The 20,192-nt window shown below is 37.1% G+C and overlaps 1 protein-coding gene across 3 annotated transcripts in view; it reads left to right on the top strand.

Moving 5' to 3' along the window:
* Window positions 1-20,192, top strand: part of Pik3c2g (phosphatidylinositol-4-phosphate 3-kinase catalytic subunit type 2 gamma) — a 309,971-nt gene that overhangs the window by 2,620 nt on the left and 287,159 nt on the right. For all 3 annotated transcript variants that reach the window (XM_075981920.1, XM_075981919.1, XM_075981918.1), the window contains exons 2-4: window positions 2,063-2,145; window positions 5,771-5,925; window positions 9,863-9,977. In XM_075981920.1, coding sequence (XP_075838035.1) covers window positions 2,063-2,145; window positions 5,771-5,925; window positions 9,863-9,977 — 353 coding nt within the window. The remainder of the gene's footprint in view (window positions 1-2,062; window positions 2,146-5,770; window positions 5,926-9,862; window positions 9,978-20,192) is intronic.

The raw sequence follows: 20,192 nt of genomic DNA, 5'->3' as shown, positions 1-20,192 counted from the left end.
TTGCTCTGCTAAACCATTGTCCAAAAAAGCTTTATCCATCAATCAATAAAAGCACCAAATATATAGAAGAACAGCCCACATCAAAATTTCCCTACTGTTATAAATATTGTGAACATTAGACAAAGGTATAAAAGCTGCTGAATTCGGGCTTTGAACAACAGTCAGGACAATACATAGAGTCCCTAAGAGCTGCCAGTAGCTGAGCCTGTGCCTGAAGGGCAGCTCCTTGTAGCTGTGCAGTCTGGTGGAGTTGGAGAGCAAAGCTGGGCAGTCAGCTGCAGGTTCCAGAAGCAGCTTGGATTTGTTGGATGTTTTCAAAGAGGAAGCTATGCAGTGGGTGGGTTCAGAAGTCTCTGGGGATTTATTATGTCTTGGATAAGTGTGGGGTTGTTATTTGGAAGACTTGAGATAATATTGAGAAAATTTCTCAAGTTAGTTGAAAATAACTAATTATAGAGTCAAGGAAGCAATAAATTGCAAATGAATGCAAAATCATCCAAATATAGGCACATGACATTCAAATATTTAAAGTCAAAACGAGAGAAGAGTTTTACAAGGAGTTGGAAAGAGATTTCAGGGAGTGTGGCAACAATCTGATGGAGTAAAACTTCTCATCAGAGGGGTGGGAGTCAGAGACAGTGGAACTAGAGACAAAGGGAACCAGAGAATAGAACCAGAGGCAGTGGGATTCAGAGGCCATGTGAGTCAGAGTCACTGGAAAGAGGCAGTGCGAGCCAGTTGCTGTGAGTCAGAGACTGGGAGTCAGAGTTAGTGTGAGCCAGAGTCACAGGACAGAGGCAGTGGGAGTTGGAGACAGTGGGAGTCAGAGACAAGCGGAGTCAGAGATATTGGTAGCCAAGACAGTGGGATAATTTACTAATGAAATTATATTGAACCAAGAGATAAATAGAAAATTAAATAAAACTGAATAAGAGAAAAAGAAAAGGTAAAATTAAAAACACACATTAAAACACGTAAACATGATGACCTGAAATAAAATCATTTTTATAAGTATATTAAATACACATACACTGAAAAGTCCAAACAATAAACAGAAAATAATATACTAGATTTAAAGAACATAAAAGCATAATTGCTGTTAGAAAAATATTACCTTGACAGATATATTAAAAAGGAAAATATCCAAGGGTTTAACTCTCAGCATGAAAAAGATGATTGTTGTGTTTCTAATACCAGAAAATATGATTTAAGACAGTATTGCTAGAGTTAAAAGAAATCATGTTGTAATGGCAAAAGAGTCTGTCAGAAGGAGATAATAAATTTAATGTGTTCACAGTTGATAATAGAGCTTCCAAATATATATATGACAAAGTAATTTAAAAGCAGACACATATGCACCCTCTAACTGAAAGTTTAATTCATATATAATGAACATATTAAACATATGGCAACAAAGGCACTAAGACACGGAATGATGATTTCTTCATAGTTTCAGAAAGCTATCAACAATTCAAATGACTACCAGGAGGAAAGGGACCAAAGGAATGATGGGATAGTTACAAAATAGAATGCCAATGCCCAGTGGTTTAAACAATGGACTACTGGTAGATGACAACGGGAAGATGTTTACAAAGGATATATCAGTTAGTAGCAGAAGCCAAAAAAAAAAAGCATTTGTAAGTAATTTAGAAATCTAAATGTTGGTAATTACAAATGGGTGGGTAGCATAATCTAACAGAGATATGAGGAACTTTTAAGAAGATATTATTGTCCCCTCTCCCTCTCCCCCTCTTTCTCTGCCTCTCTCTCTTCCCCCTTCTCTTTCCCTTCGATAACCTATTAAATAAATGCTATACCCACCAAAAAGAAGACAACATTGCTCAACATTTCCTTAGTTATTGATAATACTGATGCATGCATTCTTGAAAACTAAAATTGTATACCTAAGTTCTATATAATTTCTATATGTAAATATTTCTTCAATAGAATTCAAAAGGTAAAATTAAATCTAAACTGATTTTTAGAAGATAATAAAATTACATAACATGTTGATATTGTCTCTGTATTGAGCTGTATTAATTTAACAATTTTTTACTTCCAGACAGTTGGTTGTTCCATTCAAATAGTTGAAGTACCTCAAGGGAGTAGCAAGAGCCTGGCCTCATTTTGTGACAAAGTAAGAAAGTGAGTATTGCTCTTTTAACAAGCTTTGAAGTTTTTTTTATCTAAATAAATGTCTCTAATTTTCAGTCCACTCAGTAATTAGTTCTGCATGCAAAATCCCAGCAGCTTGCTAATACAATAAAACAATTTTTCACAAACTGTCATTGATCATCTTGATGACTGGCTTTTCTTTTTCCACTCAAACAAGTGCACTTCCCCATTGAAATTTTGATTGAAAGATACTTTCTCTATCAGAACTCCTTCTGTTCATTGGTAGTTTGATTTGCAGTGTATTTAAGGCTCATGTCATATTTATGACATAAATATTTGGGGCATTTGAGCTCAGGCCTAAATTGTCACAGGTTCACCTCCCACCTGGGACATTCTGTTCATGTGAGTGCCTTCCAGCAGTTGAGTCTTCTCTCAAGGAAATGCCATGATGATGAACCAGCACATACATATTTCTCCACTGAAAATATTGCTCTCTAGAGAATTCCAGCAATGTCCTTGATCTCCTTGCCAATGTAAACATTAATATTATGATATAAAGGTGATTGCTTTTTTCATGTTGTTGCCACTTATCTAGTGGGAATTTTTCTGTGCCTCTGAAAATTTAATACATTTTTTTTAGTCCTCTTGATTTTTATTTACTTGAAACTTTTGTCGTAAATAAAAGAAATACATATTTCTTTAAAGGTTTGGCTTCCTACTAAGTGATAAAAGTAGATTAAAGGTTTGAACCACTAACTAATTTAAAGGATATTTCTGTTCCTAAAATTTCTTCATTTATTTATATAAGTTGATATTTTAAAATAAAAAATAAAAATAATCTTAGAGATAGCTAAAATCAAAACCAAACAAAATATATCACTGACAATGACATTGGAAGACACGCTCACACACATGCATGCAAATATATATATGTATATATATTATGCAAATATAAAAACATATATGCAAAACTGTATAAATATTCAATTTTTCATTAATTTTTTTGCTAATTTATGAAGTATAAATCTAAAGGATTCATTAGATTCTTAAATTGGAATCATTAAAGACAATAATACTGATACTTTCATTACTAAAACAAAGCTCAGCAGATAAAAGCATTTGCTACTCTTTCAGAGGGCCCAAGTATGACTTCTAGCACCCACATCTGGTGGTTCACAACCACCTGTTGTTCCTGCTCCAGGGAATCTGGTGCACTCTTATGTACCCATTTGTACCTGGACATACCCAATGTTAGTATTCGGTCATCCGTATTGCCCTGTCCTTGGGGTCCTGACAGGATATGTGCTCAGCAGCATCCACTAAGAGCACCCCCTGTGCAATCTGCTACCTTCTTTGCAAAAGGTTGGCCTTGCCCACCTCTTCTCTCTGTCTCTCTCTGTGTGTCTCTCTCTGTCTCTGTCTCTCTGTCTCTCTGTCTCTCTGTCTCTCTCTCTCTCTATCTCTCTCTCTCTCTCTCTCTCTCCTTCTTTCTCTTTCTCTTCCATCACTCTTGTTTCCAGAGTCAGGTCTCTGGCTCCCTCTCTTAGCCTCCTCTCTGTCCCCTTCTCTGCCTCTTCCCCCTTCTCTTCCAATAAACCTTCTATGTGAGCCTTGTTGCATAGCATGATTTCTTCCCACCATTTTTAAATAAATTGCAATGCCCACGTATAGAGATGTGCATATACACATAATTTAAAATTTTTAATAAAAACATGTCTTCAAAGCTGTAATTTGGTAATTCCTACCTACATAATGTGAGCAACAGCTATCTTAATGCTCCACTGAAGGGAGCGTTTATAAACTCCAGCAATGCTTTCATTTTCTAGCATGTGGTTATTCTTAGATGATAAAATGTGGATGCTACAGTGACAGGGACGTGTCTTAGTGATTTTGTCAGTGACTTGTGCTGTGTGTTCCAAACTCTTAAAAAGCACTTTTCCCCATTGATTTCTTTTTAAGTAATCATGAACACTAAAGCAACCAACCACATGGTAAGGTTGGTGTAGTGAAGAGATATGAATGATTGCATCTGTAGCTTAAGTGTCTGTGTGCATAATGACCCAATCTAAGCACAGTATTCCCTTAATAAGATATGTTAGAATTCACTCAGTGCTTTGAATTCTCAATTCAAAACTAAACAAGGAAAAAAGAAAATCAATTTGAAATATGAAGACCAAGTTTCACAAGACATTCTCCCAACCCACAATGAAATAGATCTGAATATCTTATTGTATTTATCTTTCTAATAATTAAATAAGGTTAGTTAAATGTATTGAAGATATTCTTCATTTCTTGATTGGATTGTTTTGACATAATTTTTCAAATCTCATTTGAAAAGAAATACCACATGATTATGAAACATAGTATAATTCCATAATGAGCAAAAGAAGTCCCAGTTCACACTGAATGCCCTGCAAAGGTTAGGGAAAAATCAATCATGAGTATGTACTTTAAATTTAACTGCTCCCAATGGAAGAACCTGAAATTGTTCATGCACTGAACAGTATCTTGTTATATAAGTGCTAATATCTGAAGCAGAGAGAAAACAGGAAGCATCACTGTGCTATACACCTCAAGGCCCGCCCCACACTGACACACTTCTTCCAGCTGGAATCAACATCTTAAAAGTTCCTCTACTTCTATAAAGTGCAGTACAATCTGGGGACCAAGTGTTCAAACACATGGGCATGTGAGACCATGGAGACTATTTTACATGAGCCAAGGATGAAGGATTCAAAGATTAATATAGAATCATATTTTTCCATTTAAGAAGTGTTTGGATGTCAGGAAAACCAACACAAATAAATACCAGCAAGATTTTGTTTCACCAGGGGAAGTATTTTGTATTTGTTGGCATCTTTGTAGTGTGTTCTACATATGGTATTAAACATGGGCCCACAGGGACCCGTCATGGCAATACAGACTGATCATTATGATGCTTTACATGGCTTCAGAGTCTGTAAATCCTTATGCCTTTCCTGTTTAACCCTCACACAAAGCCTTTGAAGTAGGTGGTAACAGTTCCTTTTGTGTGTACAAAGAGGCAAGTCAAACAGTGTGTCTCTGACTCCAAGATTCCAAAGCAGTAGCATGAGAATTCAAACTCAGATTGTTCCAAGCATTAACTTTTTAGCAATTCTTTGACTCCAATGTTTGCTAATTTTTCAACATGCACTCATATCTCGATTGTTTTTGTAAAATCCACAGCTTTAAAGATTTTAGAGAAACAGGGATGTTATAGATTAGACAACAACAACAGAATCAAGATCCAAAGTGTACTTAAAGCTTTAGAGAACTAGGCATGTGCATGATCTGAGGGAGGAGCCATGACATCAGGACCAAAGTCAAAAGTAAGTCACCCTGCACTGGATGGATCCTCCTGTCTCCTGTAAAAAAGCACATTCTTAATAATTTTAATTGGAACATTCCCAAGAAGCCTAGGGATGCCTCTGTCCTTGTTCTTGGTTGTAATTTCTACCAAGCCAGCTTGAGTACATGTACCATGCCACAGAGCGAAGGTGGCTGCTTCTTCGTTTTCAGGGTTACAGATCCTGCTGTGGTTCTTTTTAATTGGGTGATAGTTTTCAAAAAAAAAAAAAAAAAGATAAAATGATGCAGATCATGTCCTAAGCCTTTTTTTGTGTATACTTTTCAGAATAAGAAAATCATATAGTGCAAGTGACAATAATTCCAATTCTGGAAAAATCTGGGCAGTCACTACGGTTTACCCATCCCAACTCTTCGAGGGCACCAAGTTTAGAGTAAATGTTTCTATTAACGCGGCACAGACGCTTCATCTTCTGCCACAAGGTAAGAATACTTGCAAGCAGACACACAAATCTCAGTATCAGTAGACGGTCTGAAATCACTAAAGGAACCACCATTTGGTACTGTCTTACCCTGAAGGGAAGTAACAGGAAATCAGCCATGAGCTATTTATTGAAGACATCTGACTTGTGAACAGGGAGTCTCTTTACATAGCTCTCCAGAAATCTTTGTTTTCTTGCAATTTATAATAGCAGGTGGAGCAAATTTTTGGCACGATTAAAATAGATGGAATTTCTAAAGCTTTCAAGATGAAGATGATATATAAGTGAAAATGTCATTTCCTACCCAGCAGGAACAAGTACTTTGTTCAGGAGGATGAATAAATTGTGAGAAAGGAAATGAGTTGGCGACTGCCCCTACCGTGAGAAATTTAAGAGCTCTGTGCCGCATACACTATCCCAGTTGTCAATACAGTTGACTAAGAAGGAGCTCCTGGCTATGGTTCCAAGAAGTTTATATTATATCATTTTTACTAGGCATTTTCTTTTCTATTACTTGACGATTTCTTTAAAGTTATATAGAATGCTGGGTTGTTTTTTTTTTTTTGGTTTTGGTTTTGGGTTTTTGTTTTTGTTTTTTGTTGGTTGGTCTTTTATTTAGCAGAGCAATGGATGCTTACTAAACATCCAGCTGTGACTACATGGGTTATTACTCAACAATAGGCAAACATTTTCAGATACACAGTGGACTAGGAAGTGTTTTCACTGTTTAATGTTTGTATTGTCTTCCTCCTCGCTCTAGCTGAGGCTTGAGTAAGCACAGAGGATACAGACAGAGACCTGGTGTGTTGCTAAACATGTTAAGAATCTGGCTTTAAACCAACTCATGCTGACTGAAGCAGAAGAGAAAACATTTTCAAACAATATAAGTGTTTCTTATAGAGTTTAAGAGTAGGAATATGTCAAAGACTTAGGGGTTAATTTGAAGCACAAATGCCAAAACTCAGAATTCCTTTAAAGCCCCAAGCTGGTCTCTCTGTGTCACTGTTTCCCACAGCTTGTTCTGCTGATTCACTCATTGCCTTGTTTCTCCAACACAAGAAAAAAGGCCAAGCATTCAAGCATACACACTGTTTGTCCAATGACCTACAGTCAGTCCATCTCTCTTTTACATCGAGCTCCCAATATTCAAAAGCAGGATTATGTTTCTCCAGCCAATGGTGCTGCATTTTGATCTAATCAATACAGATTCTGAGTCCAGTTGCTTAAGTTGCTGGAGAATTGAGGGTTAAACAACGAGAGGATCTGCATGAAGTGAGAGATGGTATGAAATGAAAAGAATGATTCTATCAAGGGCTACAAAAAAAAATACAGGTATAAATCTACATAAAGGCAGCCCTGGTATGTGTTTATTGACAATATGTGAATGAGGAACGTCACTTGATGATAAAGGCTTAAGGATAAAGATAGTGACTCCAGGTGCAGCCATACTAAATATGAGACATTCAACAGGCCACAAGCAACAGGTGACAGGAGACATCACTTCGCAGGAGCTCAGTAGATCGTTTTCCGAAGCTCCACACTCTAGGTAACTAATTGCTTGGAACTGAAGGAATTCAGAAGTTCTTTGGGACCAGTCCTCTTTGGAACTTTCTCTTCTTGTAGTCTTCCTACAGACCTGACAATATAAGCTAGGTTTCCTCACCCCACAGCCAGGCAAAACACTTACAAATATTGTACTAATTATCCATTACCTTTCCATGTGTAAGCTTCCCGTGATAAAACTTTAAGGCCTATCTTGACTCATAGTAAATCTTAGACTCTTCTGCTCCAATAAAACTAAAGTAGGGGAGAAAGAAGGTAGATAGTGGGCTATGCAGTCTTACATAAGCATTAAGAGAATATTTGTAACTAAGCATAATCTGTATATGCTTCATGTAGCTCAGTACCTGCATCCCTGACACCAGGAAAGTCAAACTGAGGTGTCTTTGGAGATTCTTTCTGTTGTTTACCAGAGTCCTTTGACAAGAATTTTGTCAGTGGCCTCTTTTTGAGCTAACTTTAATCCATACCATCCTTTCAATATTCCCATGTCATAATATTATTAAGTACCCTCTGCCAGGACAATGTGTGACCATCTGCCCTTCCCTCGTGACCTCTATAATTATTTTCTATAACACTTTCTTTAATGACACCTTGATCTACCATAAAAATCTAAATTTTAAATGTAGCATGTCTGGGTTTTATGGCAATAGCACCAATTGTTAACCCGTTTTAGTCAAAGTTGTTTTTTCCCAACAAGAAGAAGAGGAAAAAGAAAAGGAAAAGATGACAAGGAGGAGGAGGAGGAGGAAGAAGAAGAAGAAGAAGAAGAAGAAGAAGAAGAAGAAGAAGAAGAGGAGGAGGAGGAGGAGGAGGAGGAGGAGGAGGAGGAGGAGGAGGAGGAGGAGGAGGAGGGGAGGGGGAGAAGCGGAGGGGGAGGACGAGGAGGAGAGGAAGAGGATGAGGAGGATGACGAGGAGGGGAGGATGAGGACAAGGAGGGAGAGGAGGAGGAGGAGGGAGAGGAAGAAGAGGAAGAAAGAAGAGGAATAAGAAGAAGAGCAGAAGGAGATGGTGGAGAAGGTGGTGGAGGAGGAGGGGGGAGGAGAAGGAGGAGGAGGAGGAGAGGAAGAGGAAGAGGAAGAGGAAGAGGAAGAGGAAGAAGAAGAAGAAGAAGAAGAAGAAGAAGAAGAAGAAGAAGAAGAAGAAGAAGAAGAAGAAGAAGAAATATAATTATAAAATAAACCACAGTTAAGTAAACAGAATTTCAGACAAAATTCCACTGGAAAATGCTGTTGGACATTTAAAATTGTCTACTAAAAATTCTTACTGGCTGAGTATTTGCAAGAGTCAGCACTGCCTGCTTTCGGTGATTGCCTCACATTGAAAGTTCATTGACTCACGCTAAAAATGCGGAGCATGAAACATTTAAAATATATTGACCACATTGATCTATTTTGTTTACATCAACCAAATGTCAGATTCACAAAGGGCAGAGACTATGCTATTAAAAAATTTTTGATAAGGAAGCTGAGCCCCATTGGTTGAAGAACATATTTATGTAAATCTACTAAAAAAATAAAGTCTATATTATATCGATGATTTAGCATAAAACAAAGAACCACATTTTTATGGTAGTAAAATTATCTTAATATCAAGTCAATAGCATATTATTTTTAAAAAATATTTATGTTTATTTTACTTTTATGTTTATATATGTGGGCAAAAGTGTATGTACCTGCAACATGTATGTGCAGTGCTGGCTGAGGCTAGAAGGGGTCACCATCTCCTCTAGAACTGAAGTTACATGTGTTTGTGATGCTCCTGATGTGGGGGATGAGAACCAAACTTGGGTTCATGCTAAGTCAGAAAGTTCCTTATCGCTGAGCCACCATTCCTGCCCCAAACTTATCTTTTTCTTTTTTTAAAGTTTCTTTTATTTTTTATTATGTATATGGATGTTTTGCCTGCATGTTTGTCTATTACTGTGCATGCATCTGGTGCCCATGGAGAGAAAACACAATCTCGAATCTCCTAGAATAGGAGTTATAGACAATTGGGAACTGCCGTGTAGGTTCTGAGAATTGAACTTGTGTCCTCTGGAAGAGCAGCCGGTGCTCTTAACTGCAGAACCAGCTGTCTAGCCTCCTAAGAATATCTTTTGTGCAGAGCCATAATGGATCAAACCATTATGTGTGAGAAGCACAATAACTAGTGTTGACATTTTCCATTCAGACAGAACTGAACTTAAAAATGACTGCAAGCCCCCTTTATCTAAAATAACCATGAACCTAATAAATAGACAAATAAATGTGTTGTACTTTAATCCCCCTTGGTGTCTACAATGCTTCATAATGAGATTATTAGGTTTTGTGCTCAAAAGCTTCACAGTCAATGTATCAGAAGCTCTACTCACTTTCATTCTTCACTTTTTTCCAGCTAATTATCTTGTCAAAGACCTAATTGCTGAAATTTTGCTTTTATGTGCAAATGAGCAGCTTTTCCCCAATGAGTATCTTCTAAGAGTATGTGGCTCTGAAGAATTTTTACAGATGTAAGTATCTTATTAAAGTCAATTTTGGTTGCTATAATTTGTCAGTTTTAAGCAGCAAGGTTTTGTTTCATTGTATTTTAAAAAGACATCTTACAAACAGTATGTCTGTTGAGGATATGCTAATGGAATACCCTAGGCTTAGGTATCTGAGCTTGGTCTCTAAATGACAGTGCTGTTGTGTGACATTTTGAAACCTTTGGGATGCAGTGCCTAGTCACTAGAGGGTTGGCATATGAGGGTTACACCCACTTGCAGTCCCTATCTACCTCTGCATCCTGATCCATTAGGACATTAGAATCCACAGCCACAAGCTCCCATCTAAACAAATAAAGCACCCTTGCCATGTTAGCATCCCTAACATGATGGGTGGCACACCCTAAAACCTTCCTCCTTAAGCCACTTCTGCATTTGCCCAAAGTCACAGAAAAGTAATTAGTATAGAAACCATGCTGGGGAAAGAACTCAGCTCTCGCACTTTGCAGCCCCGTAACATGAAGTTATGACTTACAAAGTAAATTTATCCTTTGTGGGAAGATTTGGAAATTGTGTGTATCATATAGGTGATCTTCCTTTTAATATTATTTTATATTATCATTTGTATTTATTATAGATATAATAATTTATGTGTTATTGTTTTATGTGTATGAGTGTTTCACCTCCATGTATGTCTGACTGTGTACCATGTGCATGTAATGCCTGTGGAGGCACGAAGGCAGCATCAGATCCCTTGGAATAGGAGTTACTGACAACTGTGAACTGAGATGAGGATGCTGACATTGAACCCAGGTCCTCTGGAAGAACAGCAAGAACTTTTAACTGCTAAGCAATCTCTCTATACTAAAAGAGAAGTTTGATAAGAACTGTGACTTGGGGTGACAAACTGATTCAGTTATCCTAGGATGATGATCCTCAGTGAAGGAGACTTTCAGCTTTAAAACTTAGAAGCTATTGAATACTCTACCTGTAACAATGCTATTTGGGAAGATTACAATTTGGAGTATAAATTAGTTCTTTGGTAATATATAATGATTTTAAAATATAGGAATATTAAGATTAATAATAATAATAATATTTTCATAAACAGTAAGTTGTTAGTTTATATTTATTTTATTTTTAGAATTTTATTATAAAATTTGCAAATCAAAACACACTGATACCAACCAGATAAAAAGTCTATGCATCTCACTGAACTTCTAGATAGCTGAACGGCCATTTAAAAGCTGTGGGCTGGGTTTAGATTTTACACATTCAACTATCAAACTTATTTTTATGCATTTATCCACCACACACAGATGAAAGAGAGAGAGAGAGAGAGAGAGAGAGAGAGAGAGAGAGAGAGAGAGAGATGCAATGTAGACTTAAAACTATATAAATAATTAGCTTTATATCCTCTTTTCATCTTTGTATTCAGTTCTTCCTGTCCCCTGCTATGAACTACTGTGAACTATTCCCCAGTCAGAATGGTTATCATCAAGAAATCCAACAACAACTGTGGGAAGAGACATAGAAAGAAAGAAACCCTTATTCACTGTTGTGCAAGTTAATCCAATCAGTGTGGAAAGTCACTGTGAAGACTTTGCACAAATTTAAAATGATAATGACCACATGGTTCAGTTGTTTCACTCCTGGGAATATAACCACATAGAAAGAAAGAAACCCTTATTCACTGTTGTGCAAGTTAATCCAATCAGTGTGGAAAGTCACTGTGAAGACTTTGCACAAATTTAAAATGATAATGACCACATGGTTCAGTTGTTTCACTCCTGAGAATATAACCAGAGAACTCCATAGCCTACTATAGAGATATTTCACCTCCATATTTATTGCTGCTTTATTATGACAGATATTAATTTAAGTCAACCAAATTGTACATCAACAGATTAATAAATAATGATAATTTGGTACACACACACACATATAAATCCTATTCAACTCCAAATAAGAAGGTAATCACAAAATTTGCAGGAAAATGAATGGACCTAGGAGGTATACTATTAATAGTGGTCAAATGTCCTAGAAAGAAAAATACAGCAATTGCCTCCTCATCTGCAGATTCTAGCCAATAACATATGTACATGCATGTAAACAAATGTTCTTGCAGGAACAGTAAACAGAAAAAAAAAACAGTAAGTTTTAAACACTTTTAAAATAATTTAGACAATTCACTAAAACAACCTGAAGCCTACTATGAATTTAAATTTTAAATATTTATTTAGTTTTTTTAAAAAAACCATTTTCAGTTATCACAACAAGCCACTCGCTTGTCGTTCCTTAGGGACCAGCCTTGAAAACACAAGGCAGCTTTAAGAAAAGATAAATACTTCTCTGTAATAGAGCATAAAGACTCAAATGTTTTGCAGTCATGTTTTTCCTTTGTGTTTGTGCATGATTATGAATTTTACGAACATCCCATGAGACTAAAAAGCATTCTGTTTGAGAGTTCCATTTGGTCATTGTTCTAACACAAATGCACTAGGAAATACATCGGAGATGAATCACATCCATTCCAATAATCCGTGGTACCAGATTAAATGGGAGTGACTCCTGGAACTTCTTATTTGAATTTTTGTGTTATGAGTTATAACAATAATTGTCATATTGTAATCATGATTGCTTTGCTACACAACACAAATAAGCATTATTTATCTGTTTGACACACACTCAACAAATAGGCTGGTGCTTTCCCTCAGCCTATGATTGTAATTTATGTTCAATTCAACCTCAATAAAATGTTATAGTTTATTTGGTTTCATTATGACCCCTATCAAAAAAAATGTCTCTAAACTCATGCCTGGTCTTCAATGCTAAAAAATGAGATCAAAGAACATGAAATAACTTCAAATATCTGCAGCAAATTTTAGCAGCAGGAAATATAACACAGGAAACTGCATCACCAAAGAGGTAGGACTTCGAGAATGAGTGATGCAGAATGATTTTAAGGGTACATTCTTTTTTAAAAACTGTTTCCAATAAGTACAGCAACCATAAATACCTGAGTTGTTGTCTCATTGAAGTGTTACTCAGAATATCTTACATGCTTTCATGTTAATATGATTTTTGTTATGCACAGCAAAATGAGTTTTTAATATTTTTGTAGTCATCTAATTGTCTTCAAATTTCAGTTGATCAGGCTAGACTAGTGAGGAAGTTACAGAGTATTTGCATGACTTAATATTTATTAGCTCCCTAAAAATAATTGAGGGACTAAAATACTCAAAGTAGTATGTGTATGTGTGTGTGTGCATATATACCATTATTTGAGTTACAGTTTGCCAATATTGATATAATTATGTTTAACATTCAGATAGTATTACCATTCTTTAGAATATCGAAGGAAATATAGATATGTGGTTTAAATTTCATGTTTTAGTTAATCACTATATCATTTTTCTAAAGAGTATCTCTTTAGAATGTAGAAATCTGCTCATGATGTTCCCTGGGGAGTTGGAGAAATGGCCCGTGGATGAAGTGCTTGTAGAAGCAGAGGGACCAGAGTTTATACCCCTGGCACCAGAGCTCATCCCCTTAGCACCCAAGTTCTTTATGGGGATGTGGTCCTGTTGTCCCAGTGCATTCTGACCAGCATGTCTAGCTGAAATGATGAGTTTCCAGTTCAATGAGAGTCTCTGTCTCAAAAGTGCTGAAGAGAGTGACTGAGGATTAACCTCTGGCTCACACATACCTGCATTGTTAGCCATACCTGCATACACACTTGCACATAGAGTTCACATGAAAAGAAATGTTTTCTACAGAAGGAACACGTGTAACATGCAGTAATTATTTATGAAATAAGAAATACTTTAGACCTTCATACTGAATTCAGGAAAGAAACAGTAATAGTCTTTTGTGCTGTGGTCATCAAAAAAATACACACAATTTTGCAGGGGTTGGGAAGAGTAGAGACAGAGGGTCAGAGTCGCCCGTTCCCACAGTACTAAAAGTGACATTTACAAATGTTTGATCAGCGAATTAAAATACACAGATGGCTCCAACACAATCCCTGCCATCTTCCTGGCCCTAGTATGAGTGTCATTATAAGACTGGAAATCAACAGACTGCAGGTTGGGGGAAGCAGGTGAACAGCAAGAACTGAAAGCAGTGCACAGAAAAGTCAACGACCAACTTCTACTGAAGAATGAACACCCAGGCAGGCACTCAGTGATCGATAGTCTCAACAGTCTCAAAATACGTAAAATACACTAATAATTTGTTCTTACAAATAACCACCAACTGACCAAAACAGGCTCAAGAAAGTAGTTCGCAATTCAAATGGACAAGGATATTAAAAAAGTTTAAAATAAGAAACACACATTTACACAACCAATTATTATTTTTTAATGAAATATATTAAAATACTGAGGAAGTTCAGTAAAATAATTGGTATCATTCACAAAGTTGTTAAGATGTAAACGGATGCAGCAGGAGCTGAAGGAAATTTGGTCCAAAATTAAAATTCATCTAAAGACTTTATAACGTCTTTAATCTGTTAAGCAATTTGCTTCTACAACTTGTCTTTTTAAAGACCTTGTCTCGTGTCTATTAAGCCAGCCTTGAACTTGCTGTGTTGTCCCATTAGCTTTTGATCTTCCTGCCTCTCCCTCTGAGATGCTGGGAGTACAGACATATGCCAATCCCGTGCACTCAGGTTACAAGGGGTCAATAGGACTAGGGAGGGCTTTGTGCACATCAGGTAAACACCTACAGACTGAGCTACATCCTCAAGCCTTTGCTTTTATAAATATTACTAAAAAAATTCATAGATGCACAAAAATCTTTGGCTACAATGATATTTGGTATATCTTAGTATCTTATGAGGGGAAAATGTAAAATAGCTAGATTTCCATATTACTTAAAATAAATGCAACACATCTCTTGAGACATAATTTAATAAAAAATATGGCATTCATTAATGATTTTAAGATAGTAATATAAATGATATAAACTCATGTGTTGTAAATTATAAAAGCAAAAATGCCTTGATTTACATTTTTCTTTAACTATAAAGTATGGAATCTGTATTAGACTAGTTATACTGTAAAAAAAACTATTAAACATATAATTATTCATTTTTCTTTATAAACATTTTATAGGATGTTTAACATTTTTTTTCTGGAATTTAAGGAAATAAAAGTGTAAAAAAAATCTTCTATGATAATGTAGCTGAAAGTGGTACACTTTAAATCGCTGGATCCCAGCACAGTAGTAGTTGTCTGTCAGCTAAGCATTCGAGAAGCTGATCTTGATTATGCGTTCTAGGCAAGGCTGAGATTCACAGCAAGACTGTCATAAACAAACAAAACCCCTAAAGTAGTTAGGAGGTTAAGAGTAAGAGATGCAGCTCTTGTAGAAGATATGAGTTTGGTGCCCAGCACACACACTGTTTGCCTCAAAACTACTCCTAAGTCCAGCTCTGGGGATCCAGTGCCCTCTTCTGGCCTCTATAGGCATCTGTCCTCATGTTTACATGCCCACACAGATAGACACAGACCCACATAATTCAGAATGAAATGAAAATGAATAAAAGGAATTAAATGTGGTCCACCAAGTACCAAAATCGTGAAAGACCAGTGAAAGGCAGACACAAAACATTGATCAGATTTCAAAGTAAGTTCAGTAACACAACTCTCAGGGAAACAGACATTTAGGAGAAGTAGTGCTATTAATCAAATTGGAGATGGGTTGAGAATTTCAGACCTGAAGGGAATGTAATATGTAGTGATAATGAATCTGACTGTAGGAAAACTGGAAGTGTAACATGAAGGGACCTGCTTGTTGGAGTTTATGTCCTGCTCAGTTCCCCACAGCCGGCAAGACCCAAAGAAACATCACACAGAGGACTCCATAAGATTATAAACTGATTGGCCCAATAGCTCAGGCTTCTTATTAGCTCTTGTAGCTTATATTAACCCATTATTCTTATCTATGTTAATCGCATGGCTCAGTACCTTTCTTAGTGCAGCAGCTCACATGTTGCTTCTTTGCTTGTCTAGGCTGGAATGGGAGGAATGAGCTTCCTCCTTCCTAGAATTCTCCTGTTCTCATCTCCCTACCTCTACTTCCTGTCTGGTTGACCCGCCTATCTACTTCCTGTCTGGTTGACCCGCCTATACTTCCTGCCTGGCCAATCAGCATTTATTCAAAATAAACAGATTGACAGAATACAGACAATTCTCCCGCACCAAGGAAAACTGGAAAAAATTGTGGAAGTAGTTTAGTTCATTTGTTCTAATAAAAGTACATATATCTTCCATGCAGAAAACGCTGGGTGTTTATTTTAAAAACCTTCTTTTTCCATTTTACATACCAACCCCAGTTCCTCTTCCTTCTCCTTCTCCCGCCCTCCTTCCCCAACTCATCTTCCATCTACTCCTGAGAGGAGGTAAGGCCTCCTTTAGGGAATCAACAAAGTCTGGCATACTACATTGAAGCAGGATCAAACCCCTCCCCTCGTATTCCGCTGAGCAAGGTATCCCATCTTAGAGAATGGGCTCTGAAAAGCCAGTTCATGCACCAGGATAAAGAAGTACTGGTCCCGCTGCTGTTCTGAAAACCTAAACATTATCGAGTAGCTACATCAAGCTGGCACCCGCATTATTTCACGTACTTAAGATCTGCTCTCCTATGGGAAACACTGGTTTTAAAGAACTGAATCATTAGGGAAAGTGGAAAAGAAAGACCTTAAGGACATATATATCCAAATAGTAGCAGGAAGAAGAGGTCAGAAAACTGAAGGAAACCTGACAAAATCCACAGGATAGCTAAGAAAACACGAGGAAAGAGAACACTCTGAATATCATGTGATATACCACCAAATGCTGAAAACAGACCATGTGAGTGAAACAGCACTAATTTTGGCAACTTAGAAGTTATTTATTGACATAAATAAGATGAATATCAGTGCAGTTGGAGCCGCAAGGTTTCAGTTCATTAAGGACATAAGGCAAAGAGACTGGGACTATGGCTCAGGGGCTAAGAGCACCAGATGCCTTTGCAGAGGACCCAGGTTCAGTTCACAGCACTAGCATGGCAACTTACATCTGTCTCTAACTCCAGTGCCCAGGGAACCAAGCACACGTTCTGGCCTCTTTGGGCAATGCGCAGGCACGCGCGCACGCACACACACACACACACACACACACACTATACATAAATATAAATAGGAAAATATTCATATGCATTTAAAAATTACTAATTATGGAGTGGAAATAAGTATGCAAAACACCATCTCAGAAACAAGGTTGGGGCAAAAAGGCCAGACAATATGGTGGCTTAGATGCAAAGGATAATCTAGAGATTTGCAAGTGCATACAGGAGGCATCTAAGAAATGTTCATGAGTTGACATGAAAGGACTAAGGGAACAGAAAACTAAAGGCACAAATAGACTACTGTGACCTGAACTCAAGGGCAGGAGGAGGATGATGAGATGGGATACAGGAGATGGAAGAGGAAGCTGCAGAATTCTGAAGAGGAATTATCCTTCTTGCTGTGGAAGACTGAAAGTTCCAGCAAGTGTAAACAAAAATACATGTTCATTAATAGCCACAAAGATGACTATGTCACGGAGAAACAAAAGCTCCTCCCAACTTGGGAAAGCTTAAGAAAAAGAGACCAAAATAGGAAAAACAGTAAAGACACTAAATTCCCCTCACGTGGCTAGAAGTTTCATATTGTGTTACTGTATTTTAACTGTCATTGTAAATTTCTGCTTACATCCATTTTTTTTTAATTTCCAGGGTAAGTAAATAAATATCATCAAAACAAACCTTTTACATAATGGGAGACGCTATCATTCCTTTCTGTTGACACAGCAAACTATCCTCTGCTGATGTCAAATTCTTAATCCCTTGAAAATGAGATTTTATATAATATGCTGTACTATAAATAGAAAATAAATTCAAGGTCTATAACAGAAACTTCTTCAGGTTTATTACAATTTCATACAAACTTTACATAAAATATTTAGTAATGTGAAACATGGAATCATGGAACCAGCCAAATAACATCAGAATGAAGAAGAAGTACAACTGAGAGACAGAAATTACTTGGATCATTCATAAAACATTAAATTCTTCACCACCTTTCTGCTCGCTGGCCTCCAGTACAATAACCATGAAGAGAGGTCTCCTGGGTAGCCCACTTCATGCAGCTTCCTCCAGCGGGCTGGCACCATCTGACTCTCCAGTTGCAGCCTGCAGTCAGAAACAGGAGTTTCTCTCATGCTTGAGCGTAGGAGGGGTGTAGACACCTGGAGCTTGATGAGCTATTCCCTACTTAACTGCATTTGTCTTCCTTCTGGGGTGATGACCGTTGCACCTTCATTTCAGCTTGACCCCTCTCACGCATGCTATTCACAACTAAGAAGAATGACACTAACGCAGTGTTAACCGCTGTCTGGAGGCCCAGCATCTACAAGCAATACAAGTTTTTCTTAGCATGAATCTATGCTTTTTTTTTTCTCTCAAAGACCTTGTGGTCTTACTTTCTAATCAATTTATAAATAATTCTCCTCAGTCGCTACTGTGTGAAACAATAAAATTGGCTCTGTAGAAGAGCTTTTGCTGAATAAATCATGGCTTCTCACTCAATAGGAAACCACTAGTAACTCCCATGAAGAAATTGAATGTTTTTTTTTTTAAATTCCATGGTCAACTTTGTCTTAATTTAAACAAAACAACCCAAACTTTGTTTATTGTTTAATTTACTTTACTGTTGTCGAGGATTGATAGAACCCATAAGATTACATTAAATACATATATATATACATATATATATATACATATATATATATATATATATATATATATATATGGAAAGAAAATGAAATCCTATAGTAACATCTCTGGTGATTCGAGATCCAATCAAAATGACGATATTAGAAATTACATTAATATTTTAACATTTGCTATATTCACCTTATATAAATGGCCAGCTTAGAGGAAGGGTTAAAAGTTCAGCTGAATTGCTGAATCTTCCTCAAGAAATATTTCCAAAAGATGCCCGTGGCCCTGGCTCTCAATGTTCACACAACCAAAGGGTAATAGATTTTCCTGTATTATATTAACATTTCACAGTACACTTGTGGATGCTTCTTTTGCATAGATGCTGAAGACATACCTCAGATTGCTAAATGACCGTTTTCCAGTTGGTTGCATCCCAGTCCAGAAGTACTTTTTAAATGAGAAAATAACCATTTAGCTAGTGTGGCTTAAGTAATCTATGAATATTGAGTCGTTGCTGCAGGAGGACGCCAGTGAGTTAGAGAGCACTTGGCCTACTAAGAGAGACTGTATTAGTTAATTATCTGCTGCTGTGACAAATCATCCTGGCAAAGCAGCTGAAGAAAGGATGGATTCATTTTGATTGATGGCACCAGAAAAAGAGAGTCTATCGTGGAAAGGAAGGCATGGCAACAGTCAGAGAACAGGAAGATCACATATCTGCCCACACACAAAGCAGAGAGAGGCTGGGGAGGGAGAAAGTGGGAAGGGGACAATCTATAAAGCCTCAAAACCTTCCAATGATATACTTCCTTCAGCAAGGATCCACTTTCTAAAGCTACCAAAACCTTCCTAGACTGGACACTAGCCAAGGACCAAGAGCTCAAGTCATCAAGCTTATGGGACATTGTTGTAGAACATTATTTTAAGGTGTGTTGCTTTTTTTATGCTGCATTTGTTTAACTCTGTGAAGCTGTGACTTTTTGCCTCTCTAAAACACCTGGTGGTCTAATAAAGAGCTAAATGGCCAATAGCGAAACAGGACCAAGTATAGGTAGGGCTGGCATGCAGAGAGTATAAATAGAAGGAGAAATCTGGAAGAGGAAAGAAACAAGAACAAGAAGAGGACACAAGGGGTCAGCCACACAGCCAGCCATAGAGTAAGTGTGAAAGTAAGATATATAGAAGAAAAAGAAAAAGCCAGAGGCAAAAGGCAGTTGTGATAATTTAAGTTTTGAAAGGCTGGCTAGAAACACACCAAGCTAAGGTTGGCATTTATAAGTAATAATAGGTCTCTCCATATGTGATTTATTTGGGTGCTGTGTGGCAGGCCCCCAAAGCAGCAAAAAAAAAAAAAAATCCCTAATGAGTAAAGAGTAAAAAAGAAACAACAGGACATTTCTCATTCAAACTATGACACATACTTTGTTTCAAAATAACATAGAGAAAATAATGCTTTGAACCTTACTATCCTATTAATCTGTGGTATATATTTAT

Source organism: Microtus pennsylvanicus, chromosome 8 (genome assembly GCF_037038515.1).
Source record: "Microtus pennsylvanicus isolate mMicPen1 chromosome 8, mMicPen1.hap1, whole genome shotgun sequence".
Taxonomy (NCBI): domain Eukaryota; kingdom Metazoa; phylum Chordata; class Mammalia; order Rodentia; family Cricetidae; genus Microtus; species Microtus pennsylvanicus.
This window is presented reverse-complemented; position numbering and strand designations above follow the sequence as displayed.